Consider the following 27,708-nt stretch of genomic DNA (forward strand, 5'->3'; position numbering starts at 1 on the left):
TTATTTAAAACAATTTTCATAGCATTTTAATTAAATATAATTAAAAATCAAAGGATCATTGAACTGATTAAACATATCAGCCTTGGTGACATCATTCCAAACAGATTGTTAGCATAGCAAAATAGTGCAACAGTAACAGTAATAGTTTGTGTCAACAAATATTGTCAGCATTCATCATATCGATTGGACAAACATCCTATCGTACATGGCATGATATTTGATGAATATTGGTGTGACGGCATGTAAGATTATGGATGGAAGCTAGTTGGCCAGAGGTATTCCTCGTTTTATGATATGTTCCCTTTCCTTCTTCACCATGGTAATACAGTCAATAATGGGACACACAGACAAACAGAGAGTGCAGCCTACAATAAATGGTTATGCAGTTAGCCTATACCTTCCAAAAGTGTGCCAATAAAACCAGTATATAGCTTGCAAATGGTCAGCTCTAGAGTTCACTTAAAGTAATAGAGAATGGCAAGGCTTTGAATTAAAATGGTACAACTGACAAGATCCAAGGTACAACTGACAAGACCCAAGGTGCAACTGATGAGACCCAAGGTGCAACTGACAAGATCCAAGGTGCAACTGACAAGACCCAAGGTGCAACTGACAAGACCCAAGGTGCAACTGACAAGACCCAAGGTGCAACTGACAAGATCCAAGGTGCAACTGACAAGATCCAAGGTGCAACTGACAAGATCCAAGGTGCAACTGACAAGACCCAAGGTGCAACTGACAAGACCCAAGGTGCAACTGACAAGACCCAAGGTGCAACTGACAAGATCCAAGGTGCAACTGACAAGATCCAAGGTGCAACTGACAAGACCCAAGGTGCAACTGACAAGACCCAAGGTGCAACTGATGAGACTCCAGTAAAATAACAACGAGAAGGGAGGCTACATTCATACCTGTGCAATCATCAGTGACAACCGGAAGGTGAGTGTCAGGGTCAAATTTGATAGCCTGGTATCCAGAGTCATTGCAAGTCATGTAGCACTTGCCACAGTTGATACACATATCCTGAAAAGCATTAGCGGAGTTAAAGAACATATCTGAGCACGAGCGTGAACACTCAAGTGTGGCGGCAGTCCCTGGTAATCACAATAAAATTATAAACATGAAAATTTAATTAAAAAAGGAGTTGAATGAGCAAGCAGATGTAGATAAGTTGCTTGGCTAAAGATGAACTCATACATGTACTACTCACAACACAAGACGCCAGTCATCTGAAGAAAAGTACTAATTGCTACAACAATCCGTAGATCTTGCCAATCTATTCAATATCCAAAAGATTTGACACCAATAATAGACAACTCCTATACATATTCGTTAGTATGATACCAATAATAGACAACTCCTATACATATTCGTTAGTATGATACCTGATCAATGAGTGCCACGACCTGCGCTGTGTTATCTAGCTCTGAGTATGAGGTTATCCTGTCCAATGCACTGCCCACCATGTCCTGCCGTATGAAATAGATGGAGTTTAACATAATTTAAGTATTATAATACGCCAAGTGATTATTGCTGCTGCCAGTTTATGGACTTACACGAATCTTTGGTGTAGCAATAAGAGGGGTGAATAGTGGTCTCTTAGGAGCCTTAGAGGAGTCCAGAAGATCTATCTTTTCTTTCATCTGTGCCTTTAGTGCCTCTTTCTTCCGACGGAAGTCACCAAAGTTGGGAAGTGTCTACAGGAACATACACCCATGATATCTCACTTGTGCTATATCAGAAATATTTTAGGTCAGACCGAGTACTCACTTCCTCATACGCTACAATTATCACCTAGCCCATTTACGCACCACTCATCATTCTTCATTTTATGGCTGACAAAAGTAAAATGTCTTGAGTATAATTGCTTTCACAGTATTTCTTAATCATGCTGACGACTCTCATTTTTTCACCTGCTTATCTACCGCTGACCATCTGTTTATATTAATCCTATTGATGATATATATATATATACATGTATATATATATATATATATATATATATATATATATTTGCAGGCAGCACCTGTACTTGTATATACAAATGGATATGTATATAAATTTGTCTACCAAAGATTATAAGTTATACTAGCCCTGATCTGACACGATGCTACTCACAGACTCAGTGGGAAGCTGAGTGACCGCCTTGCCAAGCTGATGTTTTGGAGTTGGCTCACTCTGTCCATTCCATTCCTCCAGCTCTTTTACAGACCTCATATACAGAAGACACTTTAGTCCTGTGATGTAGTCCTCAACTAATGTATAGTCCTGGTTATGCACCGCACTACACACCTAGAAACAGAGCTGACAGTGTCGCTTCCAGCTATTTTTGAATAATGAAGCAATTGTAGGTAAAAGAGCAAAGCTGTGAACAAACCTGAAGAAGTGAAGCTCCACCCATAAGAAACTGTAAACCTGAGATAGCAGAATCAATACCACCAGTAGCAAGGATAGGAAAACCAGGTAACACTCCACCTACAAGTGTATGTTACTGTAGAGGTCAACATAATAGCTCTAATTGAATATCATGTCAATGGCTGTCTAATTTACATGTAACAGATACATGTACAGATAACCAACGCAAAACCTTTGATGTCTCCTATGCCATACAAGTAGTAACTTTCAACATAACCTAACTTTTACGGCATGCACACTTTGTAATAATATAACACAAAACAAAAAATAAAAGCTTGCCTATTGCTGTGACAGCTCGCAATGCCATCGGTCGAACAGCATTTCCTGAAATTCCACCGTAAGTAGTTTGCTTCTTGGGTCCAATATTTGGCCATGCAGCACCATCTACATTTATGCTCATGAGCCCGGAGACAGTATTTACAGCGGTCACACCGTCAGCGCCTCCTGCAGTCAGTGCATATAACCATAACTGCATTCCAACTGCTTCTTCAAACTAGCTTTTTAACTTTAGACTGTAGCCAGACAACTATTGCTCACACAAGTGCAGTAGTTCTCCAAGGTATGGAGTACAAAGAGCGACTAAAGTTAACCTCTGCACTGGTCTTAGCTATGTAATGCATCAGGTGGTAGTCCACCGAGTGCTACTACATGGACTATTTTGATATCATAGATTTGTTGTAAGAAAATACCATATACATGTATATCTATCTATATATACATACAAATGTATATCTATATGCATATTTCTCAATTTGTTGTCGTTGTATATGTCCAGCTATAGCTATTAATTAATATCTTGGAATAAAAAATCCATTAAGCAGAAGATTTCATCTCGATTCTTCCCATTCGCCAGTCTTACTAACTAAGCCACAGAGTTTGATACATTTGCTAGGCGATATACGATATATGTCGCTATATGGGAGCAAATAGGCTACCGCTTTCAGTCACGACGCAAAGTCATGGCGTAACGACACGGAGAGGGGTAGCTCTTATTAGTAAGCTTACTCAAATTATCCATTGGCAATGTGCCAGGCTAATAGCAAGTGGCTGGCGACTTTTATTACCTCCCAGTTTATAAGCTGATTTTTAATACCCGGGCAAAGCCGGTTAGTACAGCTAGTTCTATCTATGCATTACTATTGTTAAAGCACATCAATTACATAAGTACTGTTTGAGCTTATTCAGGTTCTTCAATATCTTGGCTTTCAAGCGAGCCATTGTTTGACATGATGAGACAGACATTGGTCGGTGTTTATAGGATTCCCCCAGAGCTCTACCCAGAAATGTTCGATGGTATAGGCGTGGAAATTATGATGTCACAATTTTCATATTCGGTGTTGTGTGCTCTTACCGCTTATTTTTATCACTTACCGCTTATATTTATCAACTACAATAATGACCAAAGTGGCAGGCGAAGGTAGGACAACTCCAGAGAACCAATGAAGATGACAAAGGAATCGGTGTCATTAGCTCTCCATGTACAGATTACTTTTTATGATGAATAACTCAGATTCCAAGCACCATACTACATTTTCCCAATGATATTATGCACTAGCCCTCTCTTTTTATTGTGATGTTGAGGGGCACGACTGATGCTAATTAATTTCAAGCATTGCGTGATCTCGCAAGGGTGCAATTTACATATAGTCCTAGGGCCACGCCACTGCAGGTCACAATTTAATTGATGTGATTTCATTACCTTTACCACCATGGGTGGTTTACAACTAGGTATGTTGTTAGTAGTCATTTCTGTTTTTGTTTAATTTTGTTGTAGAAGTCAATTGAATTATATCAATTGTTTGGGTTGACTCACTGCACTCCGGGATTGTTCAAAATAGAGAAGCCTACTGTAAATAACTTAATCTGCCTAGAAGCTAGATTCATACACAAAACAATTAATTTAATTGTTCAATACACCTTTTTTCTATGTTCCATATAATTTATTCGGATATAATATAATATAAGTATTTTAATTTTTATATTTTTGATATTTAATTACTAAATAGTTATTAATCATTGCTGTATGGAACAAACAACGCCATCATATAAAACGATGTGATAATAATTACTATAAATGTTTAAAATAAACGAAAGGATGAAAAAAGCAGACTCCAACAATCACCCGAAATCTATTAACCCAGAACACTGGTTTGCATTGGTCGGGCGTTAGCACGATCACTGGGCATTGTTGATTATTTAGAATGCTAGTTTATTATTACCGCTCTCTGGGTTTAAGAGCACCGATTGTCACAGAAAAGCGCAGCCTCAATGGCAGCGAAAGGGATCGACGACCTAAGGCTAAATGATAATTATGACATCACATTGTGGGAACCACAACCAAGTGTTTTTTTATTGCAGGACATACTTTTGACACCCTGTTTTTCATAGTTCTATTATTCTTTGTGTATTGAACATAGGCTCATTCGAAAGCCAAAACTCTGATGTACTGAAATATATAATAAAGGTATTTATGTAATTGATGTGCTTTAAGGGATTTAGAAAGCCATATCACATCATCATGACATATGTCTGAATATTACTTAAAAACATTATTTAGCAACAAAACCTATCTATATATATATAAATCCGAGTGTTTGTGTGTTTTCTGTGATCCGGTCTGTCCAGCTATTGAAATCTTGAAATTAAAAACTTACATCGAGCTTGATTTGAATTCATGAAGATTGCGACCGCAAGTTTGTAAACCAATCATTTAACCACAACTCTACTAAAGTTTTTACGATTCCCAGGGTCTTACTATACGCTGTATACCTTTTTCCTGATTTTACACGCTAAATGACGTATTAATTGATACATTGTGCCTACGGGTTATGATGCCTGTTAAAAAAATATTTTTAGCCCAACTCTATAAAACATTATGCTTTTTTTATTAGGGTAAATTTGTTTTCCGCCGTACAATATCAACAAAAATTTCTTTCGAAATTACATTTGGGCAGTCGCTGTACTGATTATTGACAAAATTGCTGACATGCTACTAGCCGAAATCTCTCCCACAACGCATGAAAGAAATATTCAGCATTAAGTCGTGTAAGTTATAGTGAAAACGAATACTAAACGTATACATGATAAAGTTTTAGCCGATGAGAAATCTAAAGTTTAATTTCATAAAATAAATACTTCCACAATCATTAAATACGAACAAAATCTGCTTCTTTTTTTATTTACAGCTTTTACGTTATTTCTTTCAATTAAAATTAAATCCGCAATCAGATCTATTTAATACATGTTTGTTTGTGTGATTATTGCCTATTTTTAATCTAATGTTTATTTTAACTTGGATATAGGCCTACTGTAGTATATTAACATATGTAATTTCCTCAACAGACTAATATTGATTTCGTTACGCTTGTGTTTCACAAATGTTCATCACAGTGCTCGCTTGGTATATTAGCTTACACGCCTTTCCTTTGAATCCAATGACTTTCTGATTCGTGATTGGTTTCACATTTTAGAACAAACACGGTTACAATACTATTTTACTGTATTATTGTGTAAGGTTATAATTATCAGTTATTCCTCACTGTTATATTTGATAAACAATAATTGAATTTATAAAGTTTGTATTAATTTATAAGTATAGATAGTTACATTAAATTACATTTATAAAGTTTGTTTTAACTTATAAGTTATAATAGCTTTGTGTAATAATAGCTCACACATTTTTCCTTCCAACCCAACAAATTAGTAATTCGTCATTGATTTCACATTTTAGAACAAACGTAGTTACAGCACTAGCTTACTGGACTATCGTGTAATACTATAAGTATCAGCTCTTCCTCACTCTCTTATATTTAATAAACAATTATCACATTTATAAAGTTTTTATAATATCAGAAGTTTATAATATGAGTTCATAAAGTTTATTTTATTATTATTTCAGAGTTGCATTTTTTTAAACATGATTTGTATACAGTAATTTAAATTTAAACATTGTTAATTTTCCTATCACTGTTATTCTCACTTAGTTAGTTTCCAATCTTTTTTTATTATTAAAATTAATTTATTATCTAATCATTTTTTTCAGACATTGTTCTACTGAAATTTCAATTACAAAATACTCCCATACTCCGTTATACATAGTTTGTATGTTAAATTAATCTGTTAAATACATGTATTCTGAAAAATTGCAGATAATCTATGCCTCCAAAGAAAACAACCTGCAATCATTCACCTCTTGGGTGGCTACAAATATTCAAATATAAATATAAACAATTTCATATAAAGGTTAAAATACTTAATATTGTATGTATTAAATGAAATTAATTTTCTGTGTAAAAACCTTTTAATTACCCGAGTAACGCCGGGTATTCATCTAGTCTTTAATAAAAAGAAAGTGAATGAATAATAATACTGAAAGCATTTACAATGTCCATCATGTGACTTCTTAATTCAACTGACCACAACAACACCTTCATAAATCAATTTTAGATTGGACTCGGCTGACCACAAAAATCCCTTTCACAAAACATGTGAAGTGAATCTCTAAATCTGAGAAATTAAATACAGCCATAAATATTTTATTTTATGGCAGTATTTAATTATTTTATTATTCATGATTTATAGTGACCATCAGATAGCCAAGGTCTTAGCTGCTGAGTGTAAAAATATAGTGCATAAAATATAGAAGTATAAAAATATTTCAGTTTAGGCTTCTCAAAGCAGTTTGGGTAAACCAACAAATCATTATCCTTAAATCATGGCATCTGCTGCTTTTTAAATACTTGTTAATTAGCAAACATTATTTATTTGGCTTGTTATGTTTATAGTACTGTCTTGAGTGCTAGGAGATGTTTTAAACAATATTCATTAACTATTAAATCAGGCTTTTGACTAAATTTAGATATGTACTTCATTTCCAAGTCAACAAAGATTTACATGCTTTCCATTGCCATGTAACATGACTTACAGTAATTAATATATCACGAGTGTTGTCAGACACTGGCACTAAAAAGGTTAAAAAAACTATTAAAAGTATAAGCCAGACTTACTATGTAAGTTAAGCAAAAACATATTTTTAAAAGAAATCTGAGAATTAAGTAAAATAACAAATAACACATAAAAATCTCTTTTAATAACTTTTGACAGTCTATCTCTTATGTTGCAATGTAAAAAACACCAGAGTAGTTGGCAAGAAGTTTGATATTTCCCCCATTTAAAGTGACAGTTGTACATTGTGTACCTTCTTTTGCTGCTTGAGCTATCTTCCTGACATCCTTAACATTAGGAGTCAGCTTGGCAAACACGGGTATGTTCACAGCAGCTTTCACCCAGGAGCAGATATCCCTCACCATGTGCGCTTTCTAGCAAACACAGTATGACAAATGCCAACAAGGTCTAGTCTATCAAAGCAGTCTCTAAACCCTATATGACTGTACAATATACAACTCTAGTCTCTAAACCCTATATGACTATAAGATACATAACTCTAGTCTCTAAACCCTATATGACTATACAATATACAACTCTAGTCTCTAAACCCTATATGTCTATACAATATACAACTCTAGTCTCTAAACCCTATATGATTGTACAATACACAGCTCTAGTCTCTAAACCCTATATGACTGTACAATATACAACTCTAGTCTCTAAACCCTATATGACTATAAGATACATAACTCTAGTCTCTAAACCCTATATGACTATAAGATACATAACTCTAGTCTCTAAACCCTCTATGACTGTATAATACACAACTAAAGTACCTGAGCACTACATGACTATACAGTACACTACTCAGGACTCTGTCTAGCAAACCTCACTCATATAGGCTATCTTGCTATTGCAAATATGCATATAAAACATACTGATTTAATAACCAGTTGGCGAGAAATACAAAGTGACTTTAGATGAGCTCGAATACTACTTCCTGTGTACAGATAGTTTTTCAATATTATTTTAGTGAGAATTAAATCCAACCTTAGCCATAGGTATGCTCTTATTGATATTGACAATCAAAGCACTTAGGAAATCAATAAGAAACAAATTTGTGGTAGAGTAAATATGTTCTGATAATAACAGAGCAGAGAGAAAAATAATGTATCACGGATTAACTTAGATTAGTGCAAGGCCAAAAGGTAAAATGTGGTAAAGAAGGAATCTTTGCTGACCTGGCCACAAGCTAGTCCCATGCCTCTCTCTCCCATTCCATGAGGACAGGACAGGTTTAGCTCCAGAGCATCAGATCCTGCATCTTCAGCCATTTTAGCTAGCTTCATCCAATCTGCTTCATCGTAAGCGCACATAATCGATGCTATCACTACCTGTTTAACAAGAGTTTAATTACAACATGTAGTTATATCAGGTGTGTGACACGATTTATCAGTAAATCCTAAGCAATTACACTGCTACTACTACTACTGTAAGTCTTGTTATCAATACTACAACTAGTACTGTTTGTACTACTACCAACACTCTCAGTAATACTACTACTGCTGCTTGCACTGCTGCTATCTCTGTTGCTACTGCTACTAGTATTCATGTTTTAGTGAATACAAAAGATACCTCTGCTGCATTTTAATATCTGAACTATAACACACCCTCTAACCATATTATTGTTGACAACAATCCATAAGTTGTAAGTATGCAAGTAAAAACTAAATACTTTTGTAGGGAAATCTTTCTTTAGCTCTTGGATGCTTTTCAGCCAGTAAGCAGCTGTTTTCTCACTAATCAACTCCACGTTGAGGTATGACTGCTGGTGTGGTCCATAGCTTGGACCATGAGTGCTGCCTCTTACAATTCTTGGTGAAACGTTGGTAACTAGATCCTAAAATAGTATTAATGATTACTAATGATATATATTAATGATTACTAATGATATATATTAATCATTATGTACTAGTGACAACAGCCCCGCTATGTTATGACATAACTAGGGTCATAGTCGGCATTTTCTGTACTTGTAGACACTGATGAGAGGACTAAAGAGAGTGCCTCTATGGTGGCAGGAAACGTGGGAGGCTGCCTATAACACAGCTGGCAATTGATTCAAGTAAATTGACTCTCAATTTTTTTAAGTAAGTGACCTTCACCTTTTTTACAATCAAGCGACCTTAGTCTTGTTACAATCAAACAGCTTTCAGCACGTTACAATAATGTGACTCAACATATTAGAGTTTAGTTACCCTCACCTTGTCCAGTCCGAATGTTTTGGTTAAAGAGAACCCCCAGCCAGCTTCAAAGGCTCGTCGAATCATGGCACTGCTTGTGGTAGGGGTTGCACTGGCCAAACCAAACGGATTCTCAAATTTTAGTCCACACACTTCTACACCGATGTCTATCTTGTCCACTTCTGTGAAGAACTTTGGAAGTCGAGGTTCCCCGGTGACTTCGAAGCCATGCTTTAACTAAATGTAAGCTAAGAAGCTAAATGCGGATGGCAGTCCGATCTGCTTCAAATATTTAAAATGGGAGTTTTCTTCACTTCACACAAAATTTAATATAAACATGAGCTCAATATGATTCAATATTTTTATACCTTGAGTTGCAACAGCTGCTAAGTCCTTACCTGGAGGTATTTGTGGATATTCCAACTAGCTTGCTTTCCATCATTTACTGATTCAACAGTAGTTTGGGCGACTCCAGCCAAATCCCCACCACAAAACACATCACTTTCTGAGGTTTGCATGGTGACATCATTCACTTCTGGCAAACCCCAGCGGTTGAGCTTGACAGGCTTCATCGCTTCTTTCACTATAAGTGAGTTTTCAATGCAGTTTCCATAGAATATGGTTATATCGCTTGGACACAGAACATCTCATCATAGTGATATGAAATCACATATTTTTAGACTTTGTTCCTCTCTGACACTAGACTTACTAAGAACTGACATAATGGTCACTGTCTAGAGATGCTCTGATTTTAATTTCACCAGCCGATTCAGATACCGATCCGATATACCGATTCTTATTGAAAAATAATCCGATTCAGATCTTTTGTGTTGCATAGATAATTGTTAGTTTTATTATGCAAATATAAATATAATATAAAGAAAATATAAATATTGGTGTATTTATTTGTTTGTATTTATGGAAAAAAGATATATAGGCCTAATGTATATATATTCACATACTGACATACCGTGCATCTAGTAACAAAACAGTCCATGTTTCTTGTAATTTGTTACTAATAATGATAATTACTGTTAGTGGTACAGCTTTCTTTCTGATAATGAAGTCTCTCTTTTATTGCTGAACGAACCGCTGCGCCTGTACAAATTTAGAGCAAATAAATTTGTCTTTTAATCACCGTTAATGATTCAATTCTCTCAGTGAGACATCTCTATCTTCTATCACCATCGATGTAGCCAGTCGTACTGAAGAGGCACTCACTTGCCACAGATGATGGAGGACAGGCTAAATACCGATAAGCCACTGAGGTTATTTTATGCAATACAAATGACACAATATATCGTTAGGATCAAGAGAGAGATAGATAACTTTACGCATCGACTGCTCAAATCACTTTCGTAATGCTAGTAAATAAAAATATTACACCGCATTCTTGTTTCACATCATTGTTCTCTTATTCGTGATTGGCTGCAATAAATCATATTGCTGTAATTGGGAAATACCGCACTTTGTGATTATGTCCTGACTAAAGCCTAAAGATTCCTCAGTTGTGTGGACGTTTATCAGACTATAGCCATGAAATAGATTGTGTGACAGGCCGGGAACTCATTAAGTAAACATAAGGAACTTGCAGCTAATGAGTTTTTCATTAGTGTAGCAGGCTGAAATACAGTTTTTTTGCTAAATAGTTGATCTGTAAAAAGTATCTGAAGTTCCCGATTTTTTAAGAAAAGATCGACCGATACCGATTCAGATACTTTACACTTATTTCGGCACTGATACCGATTCCGATATTAAAATCGGGGCAACTTTATTGCTGTCACAACAAGAGCCTTAAATTCATGGCTGCTCTACAAAAATCACTGAACCTGCTATATCGATATTGAACATTATAGGCGTTGCCCCAACCTGATTCATCAGTTAATCCTGAACCAAAGGCAGAGATGACTGTATCAGCCTTTATAGTAACTGGTTGCTCTTCATCCTCCACCCAATTGCCGTCATCATCCTGTTCCGTCCGCAGGAAGGTGATAGATCTGATTGATTCATCCTTGACATTGATAGCTTTAGGTGAATGGAATGGCAGAAATTCACACTTTTCCTCTTTAGCCAACTCCATCTATAAATCATACTACAATTTACTATTACAAGCTATTCTATTGAAGATACAAGGTGTTGGAAAGTTTCATAGGAATTGTATAACCTTATAAACTACAAACAGATAATCTATAATGAAGGTGCAGTTACAAGAAGTTATCATACAATTTTTATGAGTTTTAGAAATCCTCTTCACCTTGACATCAAACAATAAAAGTTAACAATGAGGTTTTAAGTAATTTTACAGATAATTGTTAATTGTTTATTAATTGTCTTTCAACACAACTTGCTCTCAAAATTTTGTAAATCATTCAGTGTTAAATAATAAAAAAAAATTGTGTGAATATAATGTTGTGAAAAATGATAATTAATAATCAATCGATGATACTGCCAAAACATTCCATCAATATTAATCATAATTAAAACCCAGCAAAGTATACATAAAATATTGCTAACGAAAATATATTTTTAATTATTTGCAAAACAAAACAATAAATATTTTATTGATTCAGTTTTGGGAGATATGCTTACAAAAGACATCCCTCAGATACATGTAAATAAGCCATTTTAAAATCATTTTTGTTGGAGCCATTCCTATGTAATGTGCATGTTTGTTTAATAGTAGTTTTTATACCTTTTATAAAAAATTCAAACAGTCTAAAGCTAGCAGGGCACTAACCTCTTCAGGCACAGCTCTGATGTTGGTAAATCCTTTTCGAAACACAACATATACCCGTTTGGCTCCGCATCTGAGAGCAGAAGTAGCGCAGTCAAAAGCGGTGTCACCGGCTCCTAGTACCACCACCCGACACCCAGTTAAGTCAGGTAAAGTAGATTTGCATGAACACATACCTAGATGAACAGCAGCAGACCATCAATTTTCATCATGCTGTATAATATTTACAACATATTTCTATCACACGGTGAATAAAGCACTGACAGTAAATCAGACAGTTACATTGACTTCTACTATCCTAAGCTGTCTTCATGGCCAGTATTATAGGCATATGCAACAGTCTTATGGCATAAAATACTCTCTCAAAGTAACAGACCAGAACTAACAGTAACCCAAGAGGCTATGAGGCAAACTTGGCTGTTTCTATAGAACTGTGTTGGCAGATGTTATCTTCCCATGATTGAAATGACCAACTAGTGTGTTCTATCCAACCAGTATCTGCTATCGTACATTCACCATGAAAACGTGAAAATTATCGCTTAGCAATTTTCCTTCAAGCAAATTAGATGTGGGCGTTCTTTCATACAAAAAAACAAATAGAATCAGATTAGAGATGTGGGCAATCATAAAAACAGCTGAAAATGTAGTTGTTTGTTAATACATGTTATCTAAACCTGCTCATCTATATATATAAGTCTCAAAGTCTGTAGTTCAGTTTGTTCAGCTATAGCTATCAAAATCTTGGAATTAAAAGCCGCTGCATGCTTTTCGTTTGCTGCTGCTGCTGTTCGCTGCTGCATTCCCACTTTTCGTAAGGTTCGATTGCTAAATCAGTAAAGGCTAATACTTTTCACGCAGACAATTGTATTATCTCGAGTAGGAATAGCCTCTACATTCTCTCTCTGTTCGTTCAGACAAAGTACCAGACAAAGAAAGTCTGATATCTCATTTTATGTTTGTACTAGTAGCGAGTGGTACCAGTAACCGTCGTATTCAAAGTTTTGATGGATAGCTTCTGGCAGAATAGTAACCTTTTTTATACACACACACTTCTATGCAAGAATTGGTATTATTAATTCAACATATTCAGAATTGTTATTTTGTTTTTTCAGTTCATGTAATTTGTATCAATATCAAATCATCTTTTATTGTAATCGTAGCAAAACAGACTGACACTGTAATTTAGCTATTTCTTGCTAATCAATTCACATTTACATTCAATCAGTAACAACCAGTAACATTCAAAGTTTTGATGGATAGCTTCTGCTGCACCAGTAACTTTTTATACACACGTCTATGAACTAACTGTTATTATTAATTCAACATATTCAGGTTTTTTATTTTGTTTTCTCAGCTCGTATTAATTGTATCATTACCAATTATCTTTTATTGTTATCACTGCAAAACAGACACAATTTAGCAATTACTTGCTAATTATTTCACATTTACATCTAAACCCTTTTATAGTCATTTTATTTTGTCTTTTATTTTATTTGACCACAAAACATTTTTATCATGATATGAAATTCGAAAGTTAAAATGGTAGCTGCTGTTATATGTTAAATAAAAATAAAATTTCTTTGCAAAGATTTTTATTACCCGAGCACCGCCCGGTGTTCACCGAGTATATACATATGACAGCTATTTATGTTTTATTTTATTACTATTCAGCTCCGGATATTTAATTGTTAAAAAAACTCAATTTTTATACGACTAATTTTTCAGTCCTTAGCTATTTACTTACAATGTTTTTAACTTCAATCATCATGAGAATTTAATTTAAAACTATCTGATTTGGTCAACTTTCTTTATGCTTAAAGGTAGTGTATCTTGTAAAAAGCTGAGATATATGGAGAACCTACATGTATGATGTAATTATGTAAATAAAAGTATAAGAAGCTTTTATGGGAGCATGAAATAAACATAGAGTCCACATGAAACAAATGCATTACCCAGAGTATACAAAATTTTCGATGTTCACTGGCAACAGTGATCACATCATAATGGTAAGATCTCCGTGCAAGACAAACAAATGCTATCATGAAGCACTTCAAAAAGTTAGCGCATAACTGTATTTTTTGTAAAACAACAGCAGGACAACTGAAGTCAGATGGCACAACATAGTGACACTGAATGCAGGTTATTGTTAGCAGTTTGTAATAATAATATTTATCCAACCTGGTTTGCTAGCGGCTGCTACTAGTGGCAAGAAACTTTTAGAAGTCCAGAAACCCATAGCCTCTGTCAATCCTTTAAATATTGGAATAACATTAGGGTTGGGTAAACCGAGTCCCAAGAAAATCGCGCCATATCCTTCATCTCTGAGGCTCGGCACAGTGAGTTTGCCAACACCAAATGGTTTGTTACACACAACCTGTAAAGATTCATTTACTATATGGAATGATGTTGACTTGCGTAGCAGATAATCTCCTTACTGCGCTAGAATGACACTGACTACCTGTAGAAGGATGCCAGCGGAGTAGACTCACAAGTTACGTAGGCTCAAGTGTAATCCTATCAGTAATGAGTTTTCACCTAATAAGAATGCAGAGAGCTCAAATTACAGTATGTTTATGTGACAGAGCCAACGTTCTGTACAGTAGTAAGTTGTTGGGGTTGTAGTCGGCAGATCAGCAGTACCTATCTCAAGAGATATAGCTTGCCAAGGTTATAAACACACAGTCACGCTTCAATAGCTAATCATCATTGTCATCTGTCAAGAGATAACACAACGTAAAGTGTAGATTCTTAGATATGAAACTAGCCTGTCTTGACAAGCTGTTGCTTTTGCGAAGTTGTCCCCCGTTGAGCCGGGCGAGCAAAACAACAGCTTGTCACAAGACACACTGCACCTGATGCATCAGCTGCACTGAAAGGGAGTTGTTTTTTTTCGTCCATACGGCTTGGCTGCAATGTTATGTCGGCCACTCCATTCGTAATCATAACGGTTTTCGCGCAACAATTTATGTAGGAAAAAATAGGATAAAAACATTTAACCAGAGGCCAGTCTCTGCAGTAAACTTAAATATAACTTAAGAACTTAGGCAACAACAGCAACTAAACATGTTGTTATTTGTGCGATCAGTAAGTTTTATTTCTATTTTTGTATCAGTCAGTTTTATTTGTTCTTATTGATTTTAATTTATTTTATTTTTAAGTTCTACTAAAGTTTACCGCAGAGACTGGTCTCTGGTTAAACGTTTTTATCTTATTTTTTCCTACATAAATTTTTGCGCGAAAACCGTTATGATTACAAATGGGGCAACCGACATAACATCACAGCCAAGCAGCGTGGACGGAAAAGAACAACTCCCTTTCAGTGCAGCTGATGCATCAGGTGCAGTGTGTCTTGTGACAAGCTGTTGTTTTGCTAGCCGTGCTTGCCGAGAGACAACTCCACAAAAACAACAGCTTGTCAAGACAGGCTAGTATGAAACAAAACGAGGGAGGTTTGTCACTCTTAGCATTAAGTAACAAAACTAACTACTAGCTGTCAGCTACCTTCACACCAAGGTCCTTCATAAGTTCCACCTCATAGCTGACGACATCATACGGCACTCTGTACTGCGGTATTTCTGATGTGCTGCAAAAACAAATGAAAATTGAAAACACCTGTTAATGTTGTCACAGCCATGCGGATGACAATCTTTTATTCAAGGATTATTTACATCTAACCCTATGAACTGCAATATCTATTTAACATAATGTTAGCTTCTTATCAATATTATATACTGGATTTTTGTCAATTAAAGCGTAATTCATGTACCTCAGTCCACCAACATGCTCTTCCTTCTCAAATACTGTAATATCAGAGTAGCCAAGTCGAGCGAGAAAGGTGGCGCAGCTAATGCTAGCTGGCCCGCAGCCAATAAGAGCGATACTAGACTGATAGCTAGTAGGTAAAGAGCTCAGGTCTAAGGAAGGATCGTGGATCTGCTTTAGGCCCATCTTCTTAAATGTCTGCATTAGTAAATAGTATGTCATTAGATGTGATAGCAAGAAATAATATACAGCTATTTACTAGTGTTGGGCCGGTAAGGAGTTATCCGCTCTTACCGACACCGAGGAATTCCCGTTATCCGGGAAAACCAATCTTTTTCGGTGACAGCTAGTTATCCGCGGCCAGTTTGATATAATCGGTACTTATCCGTAAAAGCCTATCGGTAAATGGTTATCCGGATAGAGTTTTGTTTATGACAGGCTACAGAATTACCAGCGACGTGATGCACGAGAAACCTCCCGCGCAATGAGCTGCTTATGAAAGAGCTCATTTGATGTCTCGTGCACAATCGCCATGTAACGGAATGAGATTAGAATCGCACATTTCTATCGAGTGCTTGCCATCTCATAACTGTGGTAATGGTCTCTCAACCCTTATATGGGCAAAATAGTGATATAACCTCAGTTTAGTCCCCCACCCGCGTTATATAAAAATAGGCAGCAAGTAAGCTGAAGTTAAACACCCACTGAAAACCATATACCGAACTACAATACCGACAATACCGAATTTTCTTAGTTGGCAAAAGATACCGAAGATGGTAAATACCTATGATACCGACACCGGGAAAACCGATAAAAGATGCAAGGATATCCTTTCCGGCACTAAATTACGTACCGGCCCAACACTACTACTTACTGTAGTTTCAATCAGGGCACATTGAAATGTTTGAGTAATTAACAAGGCATTTTGTGCTTTAGTTTTCTACCAAATTGGGATAATTTCTGTAAGAAATGTCATATGATTAGAAAGACATTTAGTTTTTATAGGTTTTGTGAGAAAGAACTAGCAGCTTAGTGTTTATTGATGATCACAAATAGCTGAAGACCACCCACCATGTCATATAAGCAGTAACTTCAGTAGAGAACTGTTGAAGACCACCATGTCATGTAAGCAATAACCACAGTATAGATCTTTTGAAGACTACCATGTCGTGTAAGCACTAACCTCAGAAGAGATCTGTTGAAGACTACCATATTATATAAGAACTAACCTCAGTGGAGAACTGCTGAAGACCACCTATGTTGATTGGGCCTTCCTCAGAGGCATACAAGTTGCATCCTCCTACACACAAGTCACTGGTGGGACATACCATTCCACAGGTCAGGCCAAGCGGGTTGTCAGAGAATATTGCTTTCGCTGAGCCATAGTAGTTCTGCAAAGAAATGGAAGACAATGCGTACCTTTAGTTTTCACATTGGACCATCTTTAGTGTTCACATGGTAGTTATCAAAGTTCCTCATCTTTGATAAGCTTTAACTAAATGCACAGTCTGTATTTTATTCTGCGTGCAACACTGTCAATCACCATGAATCTATACGGGTTAAACATCTGATTTCTCACCTGATTGGCTATGCTAGATATAAATGATTTAATATCTAACTGGGTTGGACAACTTTTTTGGCAAGGGGCATCAGCGCATTTCAAACACCTGCAAAAGTCAGCAGTTAACATAGGCATGTACATGTTTATAAGAAGAGGTCAAGTTTGACCGTAAATATAAGACAGCATTTATCGACTTTCTTAGACACATTATGTATGTCTATATAACCTTTATATCAAACATTTACCACAATGAATCTTGCTCCATCCTATGCATACATATGATCGCTAAAGCCTGGTTCCCATATACACCGCAAGCAGGCGCAAGCGGTGAAATGTGACCTAGCGCCAGCCGAGTACCGCTGTTGCGGTACCCGGCTGCCGCTAACCGAGTACCGCTGTTGCGGTACTCGGTACTACGTTGCTGGCGGTCAACGCAAGAGTTACGCGTTGTTTAACATTTGCGAACAGCCGCAGGCAAAACCTCCCCAAAATGCACAGTACCGGTGAAGGTCAGCACTTTCGAGACGGTATGGCTATCGACCATTTTTATGCGATCAACAGCGACGCAGCTTTATGTGAACATTAGTCGCCGAGCCTAGCGCCACAAGTGTTTTGCTGCGCGAGATTACCGCCGGGGTCTTGCATTCGATACGGGAACCAGACTTTAGTCATGGAAGCTCATTAATAGAGCAAAACATGATATGAGTAAAATGTTTGGCTTAGCCAGACATTTCTGTCTACAATAAAAGACATTTACTTTACGCATGAGCGGTGACCAATGTAAACCAGGTTTTGACTAAAAGAATTTCAGCTATAAAAACTGATATAATGCACTGACTTGTATCATTATACCAGAGGCAAAGAGAGCAGATTGAGAGTTCATATGGGTCATGATCTCAGAACCTGGGATTAAGTTAGAAACTATCAAAATTTAGATAGTTGCTCAGCTTAATAGAGGAAAATTTACAAATGTCCCTGTAGAAAAAATTTTGTTTCTCCGTTGGTCAGAACTGATTTTATAATCAAAAGTCTACATGTCTCTTTTTAAAACGATTGAAACATGAATCCGAGAAAATCGCGTTTAATGTTTCGAGTCACATAACTATTTGTTTAAAATTAGAATCACCTTAGCAACCACTGTTAAATTTAGCTATAATTCCACAAATACACAGGTTCTAGGACAGAACTACGGTATATGCTGAATCTGAATATTTAAATTAGAGTCCTAATTATTTTATGTTTATAGATATTAGCTACAAATTGATAACCAAATTTTATTGATTGCAAAAATTTGATTTGTTACTGCACAAGAATATAGTAACATGTAACATAAAAATACCTTTCACCTTACAGACAATACAATGAAACTTAATTGTATATCCAAATGGTTAAATTAAAATCTCTCCATTAATAGCGTTCCATATTAGTCCATATCTAACGGCTTCTTGCTTTTCTTACAGTGCAATTATTTCTTCATAATCATATTCGGCACTTGTGAACATGAAAAATCATCTACATCAAAACCTTCCTCTTTATCAGATAATTTTGCATCAGTTAAATTGCCGAAGTATTCTTCAAAAGTATCATTTATATCTTGATAACCAATCATGTCAATTACGAATTAATTACCAATTAATTACTTAATTACCAATCGTGTCAATGAAAAAAAATGATTGTTTGACTTATGCAACGCCATGTTTTATTATTTCCGGCTTGCATAGCAACAGCTTCGTGAGGCAAATTTATGCTGTTTTAAGCTTCTATTGGTTAAACAGAGTCGAGATTTTGAAAGAGCATATTTGATTGGCCTAAATAAAGGTAACTTTTAAAATACAACAAATACGCGTGGCATTGAGTTTACTAACTTGCTATCGCTATTGCGCAAATTTAATACATGCGACTTAACCTCACTTACCGAGATTGCGTCCCACATGTGAACTTACTGATGCAATTTCTATACATGTTCAAAAAGCAATGCAACATTCATACCCTGTTCCACTAATCACGTTCATTTTGTCTACAATTTTCAACGAGCAAAAGTAAAACTGCCAGGGATAGGGAGTTGTGCATACCTCATAGCTTCGGCAAGTGCTCCTCGCTCGCTTAGAGTTGTGTGCTTTATGTCATCAAAGTCATTCTTCTTTGGTGAGCAAGTCTACAGGAAGAAAAGTAATATGAGACGTCATTATGTTAATCTGTGCAAACTGTAAAGAGGCGGTAGCTGGTACAGGCAGGTAAGGAAGTTATATGGTATAGGTAGTTATAGCAACTGAACATATTTTCATGAAGATTTTTATTGCCCTTATTACTAGTTAAGGCAATATCATCACTGTATAATAACCAGTGCAATAAAATGTAATACAAAAGGAAATTATTGTATGAGATCAAATGAACTTATTCATTCGTATTTTAGACTAGATATTTATACTCCTGTGACATAGCAATGCTTGAGTCTTTAGTCCTCATCTACAGTGTATTCCTCAGCACTAATCATTTTAACCCTGATGTATATTATTGTGGTCTTGTAATGCTAAACAAGAAAATCAAATTTCTCAAGACATTTCCTAAAAATCAATAGAACCCTAAAAAGGCGTATTGTATATGCAGTAATGCGTGCGTCTTACCGTTTAGCTCTATTAAATCCACAAACTTGTCATTTAAAACTGAAAGTATCAGACAAATAATCTGGAGATGCCCATCTCCAAGTAATTATAAGTATTTTGCTAAACCATCATATAGAACCCTGACACATATCAAAGCTATCAATAGCACCTTAGTGAGTAAGTTAATGGATCAACTTATTTATGATCTACAGCAAATTTATATTTGTAATCATTGTAAAAAGCTAATTATTACCTAACATTTAAACACCTAACAGAACAAACCCAAGAATTATGTCATATAATTATCTACAAGAAGTTCACATCTAAGTTGGTGGAGCCATCTATCCTCAGCTCCGTAAACCTGAACTCACTTCAGGGTTTTTTTAAATTTGAGGTTGGAGGTTTTGAAAAGTCTGACAACTTTAGCTGCATCTGTTAGTATATTATCTTGTGCTGACAAAAAATACTTTTTAAAACTACATAGTGACTTACGCTGCATGACTTATCTTGGTTTCTTTTCCAGTACTTGCGAGAAATCTTGGTGGCAGAAGTGGGCTTAAGAGTGGCATGACTCAAGACCTTAGGGTTGAGAGCTAATAAGTTCTGCAAGGAATAACATACCAGGTATAATTGACTACAGACTGAAACGCTGATGGTAATATCTTACAGAAATACCAACTCTGATACAACGAGGAACTGCAGATACACTTAGAAAATAGAAACAACTGTTATGTACAGCAAACCAGAACAAACATGTAGTTTGCAAGTAAATAGATGATGAAAGACAATGAAACAAGTCGATTCTGCTAGTAGAGATGGAACGAGACAGGTTTTTTAAGTTCGAGACGAGACTCGAGACACTGTCTTGTAAAAATTCGAGACTCGAGACACGAGACAGTAAAATATCGAGCATTTGGTGATGATTTCACTACACAAGTACTAGCTACTTGGCATATATAAAATTAATAAAACTCTTTTTAATTTGAATTTTCACCTGGTTTAAACAATTTAAATACAACATTTTAATAGTGATATGCATGTAGTTTTTGTAAACAAAAGTGACACAAACAGCTCTAAAATACCGAAGTTATATATCCTAAGAATTTTGAGCTGGATTGATTATAATTATTATAAACATATTGCTTTGTACATGTATATTTTTACCATCTATCGAATAGGTATTACTTTTTAATGTATTGTGGAATGAAACCGATAGCCGTCGCTCTACAAAGAAATACCGCAACTAAAAGAACACACGATAACACTTTCATTCTTATCGTTTCATTAATGTTAAGTTTTGTTTGTGTATTAACTGTTGTATGTGAATTATATTTAAATTGTACTCATGAAATTATATTAATTACTGTATACATGTATATTCTTATATTGAACTAACAATAACGTCATTGTTAACCGAACACGGACTATGGTCGACACAGCCTTTCGTTCGTTTTTCCGTGTTCGGGCAAGTTTTACCCGCGATTGGTAGTATATAAAAGAGGCCTGAATTTTATGAAGGGCAGTTGGTGTTTAGACACGATACGATAAAATACAGACATTTTACCCGCAAAAGTATTATTTATTAAATTGTCCGAAGGGTAATTAGATACGACCCGGTATTTGTTTTAAGGACACAGAACCGAACTACAATAGGCCCATATTAACAGGGCCGTTGTCCGGACTACATGATTAGACTCAGTGGCCAACAAAATCAATAGCAACAGGGAGTAATAGGTAGTAATAGGTAGGCAATAGTTAAGTCGAGACGAGACCGATACGAGACGAGACAGGTCGATACTCGAGACGTCTCGTGTCTCGTTCCACCTCTATCTGCTAGTAATATCACCATGAAATATTCTAAGAGGTGTGAAATGAGAATCTCACAAGCCGATTAGTTCATGTTTCTATTTAGGTTAAAACCAACTTCTCATTTTCCTTACTTGGTTTGTGTATTATGCAATGTTACCATCTACACATGTTCACTCTCTATCCACTTCTTCCTATCTGTATGCATATTGAAATTGACTGACAATTAGAATTGACTGTTTTCATCTTTCTAGAGCAGATAAATTTGGAATATTTTGTATTTCAGTGGGTTTTGTATTATTATAACCAGTTTGATAAAACAAAACAGAATAAAAAGAAAGCATATATAAAAGAATTTTAAACCTAGCAGACTCTGAGTCTATGGCGATGCTGCCCACATTAATAAACAGTAAAAAATACTTAATTCCTTTAGTAATATATTATCAAAAACATTTACTAGCATAAAAATGCACCCATAAACATTTGTGGACACGCGGTGAGTTTTTTTGTGACAAATATTTGGTTATCCTGAACAATGTTCATCGGACATAGAATATGATATGGTAATAGCGCATTGCGCATAGCATACATTTTTAACTAGCTTAGCACATAATAGCTATAATGACAGAAATTAGCTATTGTCCTTCACTCGCTGCACTACTGCGCATATGCTCTCATGATGGATGATTATAGATTGCTCTGTTGAAGAAATTACTCACGCGATAGTTTTTTGTTGAGTAATGAGATTGAGAGTTTAGTGCGTCTCCCTTAAAGACTCACTTAAATTCAAGGTTTGATATCATGTTGGTATTAGTTTTATCAGTAAGCATATGATGATATGCTGTGCAACAGCTGCAGCAGCACCCGCAATACTAAGTGCCGAGTGATAACTATGTTTAAACAGTTACCTAGACTATCTACCATTAGTTGAGCATTATATGAGCCCATGCGAAGCTGACTGCTATGGCTGTTGCTGAGACCATACCTAGGGGAATCCAGTCCAGATAATTCTTAGCCAGTTTTAGATGAAGTCATCAAGGCATTTCTTATCTATTTGCTTACTATTACGTCTTATGGATGGGAACATAGTGCAGCTGTCAAGTCAGCTAAACTAGAACAGATTTTGAGTACTGACAGAAACATCGCCATGTAACATCGTCCATGCTACATGGAGCGCCCAGGGCTGTCCTAAACAGACCTCAGGCGCTTCACGGAATGAGAAAATTCTTATATGGAAGGCCTCACATGACTGGTAGGTGGCCATACAATTAGTAATGAAGCCATTCATACTATAATTATCGCAGATTGCGGGTCGGTACACTTTACACCCTATATCTGTACACAAACTGAGGGTCAGGTGACGTTGCTATTTCTACTGTTTGTCACATACTGCATAACCATGAACTTTTCAAAGTTGATAAAAGCTTTTAACATTTGGCAGTAAAAGCTATGACCAAGTGTTGTATGAGTATTCAGAGACAATTTTTTTAATCATATTTGTAGACTTGTGCTGAATTATTCACTTTTCTGCACGAACAGTTCTGTAAAGGATGTTGATGAAGTGGCACTTAATCAATAATGATGCTATGGTTTTAAGTTATGCTCTATGAGCCACTGAATGTTTTTTCTGTACAGGTCATTCAAAGTTCAAAAGGTCAAAATTGCGAAAGAGATTTGATGACACCCTAAAGTCCTAAACCATCAACAGATGGTATGATGCCCTCAAACTTACGGTGTACTTTCAAACAATACCATTAGTGCCTTTGTCGTACGTCATGGCTGCATGTAGAGTCACATTTGTTTACTTTAATTTTAGCCTACTGAATTAATTGGAACAATGTGTTTGTCTTCAACGGTGTTACTTATTTAGCTCCTCACAATCTCCCTTTTCAAGTTTTCAATTACTGTAATAGTTCTATTCTTGCTAATCACACATCAAAACCTGTCACTAGTGCTCTGTCATTAACACCTTCAATATGTTCCTTAACCTCTTCACCTGGCAACATTTGCATTAAATATTTTGTCAGATACTCACCTTTATCAAACAGATTATGCAGTTAAAACGGCTACTGTTAGGGGAGTACATTCAGTGATTTGACAAATAAAACCAGTGTGTTCAGAGTTCAGTCACTGGCTGATGTCTGTCAAACCTGCTCAACACACTAACTCACGCAAGAGTTTTAAAATTCCTAAACTCTTTTATTATTGGCACCTCGAGTGGTATTACTAGTGAGTACTGAAAGTTGTGTAAAGAAGGAAAAATAATATTTTAGGGCTGTGCATTGATTGACTTGTACATGAGTTTGCGTCACTCCAATCAGGAGCTCTTAGGACTCCAATCAGGACCAGTACTAGGACTCCAATCAGGACCAGTACTAGGACTCCTATCAGGACCAGTACTAGGACTCCTCTCAGGACCAGCACTAAGACTCCTATCAGGACCAGTACTAAGACTCCAATCAGGACCAGTACTAGGTTCTTATCGAGTCTCAGCGATATCAGGCAATATCTAACATCTCATAATTAGCCTATAGCCGACCAATTTTACAGTTTTTAAAAAGTAGCTGAAATTGTAGATGCAAAGAGCTGAAATGCAAAGAAAATCTTAGAGCGGGGCTATTGCTGGGAGAAAGGAATGTGGCATAAGTTCACAGGCTTTTCGAGTGGCTCACAAAAACTTATTCATCGGGTGCATTAACAGCATTGCTACAGCAGCCATACAGCAATAGACAAATGCATGGGTGCAGCGGTTGACCGCCCAGACATTTAGTTGACAGAACAGATACTGTAATCGACAGCAAGAATTACAATCGCATTACTTCTACTGCTAATAGCAACAATTACAAGTATTGCTATTAGCAGCAGAAGTAATGCTGATTAAACACAAACAGCTGTAGACAAAAAGCACTTTCAATGATTTCAGTCATTTCTTTTGATCAACTGTTTTTGGTTACCGGTCTTTGAAAGTAGACGGATTAAAATCACTATATTAGATCTTTTATTTTGGTTGACGTTCTCTTCTGATATTCGAACAAATGGCGATAAAAATTATTCATTGACACATTGTTTTTAGCAATTACTTTTAGTCAAATGCAGCATAATATAGAATAATAGGACAGAAAACTAAAATGCAATGCAAATAAATTAAAAATAATGCTTGTGTAACTTAACCAGTGCTGACAGTCATCTGTTCCTCATAAAATCACTATATATTGTATAAGTCAACTCCAGTAGCTGATTGTGAAGTGACTACTTATTGTAAAATCTTTTTTCATTGCATTGTAGTAGGCTTCACGCAAGATTGGATGTCTTTTGTTATGATTGCTCCCTATGGCACATTACAATACATGAACATTCTTAAAACCAGAGCGAAGTCAGTTAAACATCCTCAACAAAATAGCCATTCTTGAAAAGGGAACACAAAATTTTTTTCAACCTACTCAACTAAACAATTACACAACAATTCCAAAGGATCGGAACTGATTGACTGGCACCTCACTCACATTGAGTAGACCACACCAAAATAAGACAAGCTATGACCTTTTTATCATTGTCTGATGTGCACACTCTATCAGTTTCTATAGAATGAGCATTGTAGTATTTTGTGACCTGATGACTATCCTAATAGGTGATGATGTTGTGCAGAAGCCCTGAGGTTGTAATAACCTAAACAAATAACAGTTTGTCTGATATGCTACTATTCAGTAGAACAGGGCAGTTCATAACATCAGATCAGCTGGTACACACACACACAAAGCAGGCACGGTGCAATAGCGTTATAAACTTATCAATTCCATAGGAGCCTGGAGGCTATGCATGACTGCGTGAGGCTGTACAATGTCAACCTCATTGAGAGAATTTGGGCTAAGCAACTGCCCTGCACGCATCACAGAGACGTGTGCGGGGCAGTTACTGAGACTGAAGGCAGCTAAGCAGCTCTCGAAGCCATCTCCTCGGCACCAATCTAGTGACTTTTTGCCTTTCAGTCTGCCACACAGGAAATTCCCCTAATGCTATTGATCCTATTTGTACAATGACACAATGCTACTTGTGTACAAAGGTTTGTACTACCATGTTTTAGTTCATTTCTTTCTAATTAATCACTTGTCATTGTTCAACAATTAGAGCCTAGAGAAAAGTGCCAAGCTTCGTATCCACTCAACCGTTCTTGCACTACAGCACTGCTAGCATGTAGAGCTAGCAAGGAACCTATAACTCACCTCGATGTCCTCCACATCTTTGCTTACATAGTCAGAAGGCATGTCTGCTTCACTGGGTAGAGAAACAGCTCATTGGCTCTGCAATACAAAACTGAGCTGTTAGGAACATACATGTAGGTGGGTGTAAAGCTGTAGTACAGTTGCGGGCAAATCTACTTGTTATCGACTTTCACGCAACCACCGCTACCTGTCACTGCGTGTTTACCTGTCGCTACGTGTCTACCTGTCACTACATGTCAATCAATACATTTACTCTACTTCTACACTCTACTGACATAACTACATAGGACTACATATTGGGCATGTTAAGCTGTTAAGCCCTGTGTTTCTATGTTAATCACTCCATTGGTCAAAACACATCATTCGCACTAACAGAGGCACACAAGACTATGAAGCTAAATTCTGGTGGTCACTGCTCCACATAAGTTGGAGTTACCAAACTATTCTGTTATCAAATCCATTGCTTCACATCCAAAGATTTTATAACATAAGCGTAATCCAAAGTAAGCCCAATTTTCGCTAGAACTTTTTTGAAAATAAGTTAGACGCCATAAAAATCAAATGTTTACATTAACGTCATTTGACAATATTCAAAGCCCTGTAGTGCTCTCTATGAACAAGCAAACCACTCAAGTACATGTTCTACTCTAATTACCTCTCTATATATATATGCCTGTGTTAGAAATGATTGATGGGTCGTGTGTTATGATTATATGAATGTAGCAAACCAAACGAAGGTAAAGAATCTTTAAGGTGCTACTTGAAGACGTGAGATGGGAACTTACCTACTACACATTACTTGTGAGACGCAACTTTGACTGCTTATGAGGGGCGGAGTTTAATTGCTATGTTATTATCCGTCAAAACCACCCGTTTAGTGTATGTTTGTCCAATCATATAAGAGCATGTACTGAAAAAGAAGACAATTCTAACTTTCCAAAGTCAAAGGTTGTATGAAAATGTCTACAAAACACCAGTGTTTATATGGTGCATGTGAATACCTCATAATCACTAGATAGATAAATATTGCCACCAATCTCTGAGCTTAGCATTTCTGTAATAGAATCCAATCAAATGACGAAAGTAGCTCTATCTGCTCAAATATACATACTTTGGTAGCTTGGTGATAAAATTATTTGTTACCAATATGTACATGTAGGCCTACACAGGCTTGGGGCCACTACCAGTGCAGTGCGCACTGCACTGGTGCACCTCACTAGTGCAGTACATAGTGCAGTGCAATTTAAAAATAGAAATGTCTAGCGCAATGCTAGTGCAAATTTGACATGAGTCCCTGGGTGCACTAGTGCAAGTGCAGTGCTTAGTGTGACATGGTATGTACTAGTGCAGTGCCTAGTGCGGATTAGAAAATTCCCATAAACGCACTAGTGCAAGTGCAGTGCACAGTGCAACATAAAATGCTCTAGTACAATGCCTAGTGCGGATTGGAAACTTTTTCATTAATGCACTAGTGCAA

At 36.4% G+C, this 27,708-nt stretch overlaps 1 protein-coding gene across 1 annotated transcript; it reads right to left on the bottom strand.

Annotated features, from left to right (window-relative positions):
* LOC137393040 (dihydropyrimidine dehydrogenase [NADP(+)]-like) lies at window positions 1–27,013 on the bottom strand. The gene is made up of 23 exons (XM_068079426.1): window positions 26,887–27,013; window positions 26,232–26,307; window positions 20,698–20,808; window positions 19,675–19,757; window positions 17,621–17,708; window positions 17,271–17,432; window positions 16,046–16,239; window positions 15,781–15,862; window positions 14,458–14,653; window positions 12,283–12,455; window positions 11,415–11,625; window positions 9,944–10,128; window positions 9,567–9,782; window positions 9,038–9,202; window positions 8,544–8,696; window positions 7,613–7,733; window positions 2,695–2,859; window positions 2,378–2,475; window positions 2,119–2,292; window positions 1,557–1,697; window positions 1,386–1,469; window positions 912–1,023; window positions 1–365 (listed from the first exon to the last, which is right to left on the bottom strand). Exons 2-23 carry the CDS (start codon window positions 26,271–26,273, stop codon window positions 262–264), a joined length of 3,060 nt encoding a protein of 1,019 aa, XP_067935527.1. The 5' UTR covers window positions 26,274–26,307; window positions 26,887–27,013; the 3' UTR covers window positions 1–261.
* Between the last annotated feature and the right edge of the window lie 695 nt (window positions 27,014–27,708).

The sequence above is a fragment of the Watersipora subatra genome, chromosome 4, assembly GCF_963576615.1.
Source record: "Watersipora subatra chromosome 4, tzWatSuba1.1, whole genome shotgun sequence".
In the NCBI taxonomy this organism is placed as follows: Eukaryota; Metazoa; Bryozoa; class Gymnolaemata; order Cheilostomatida; family Watersiporidae; genus Watersipora; species Watersipora subatra.

Coding starts and splice junctions, on each gene's coding strand:
- LOC137393040 (XM_068079426.1), bottom strand. CDS start 26,273: ATGCCTTCTGACTATGTAAGCAAAGATGTGGAGGACATCGAG. Junction 9,783..9,943: donor ATATCCACAAATACCTCCAG/GTAAGGACTTAG, acceptor GCTTACATTTAG/TTAAAGCATGGCTTCGAAGT. Junction 8,697..9,037: donor AGAAAGATTTCCCTACAAAA/GTATTTAGTTTT, acceptor CTTGTTAAACAG/GTAGTGATAGCATCGATTAT.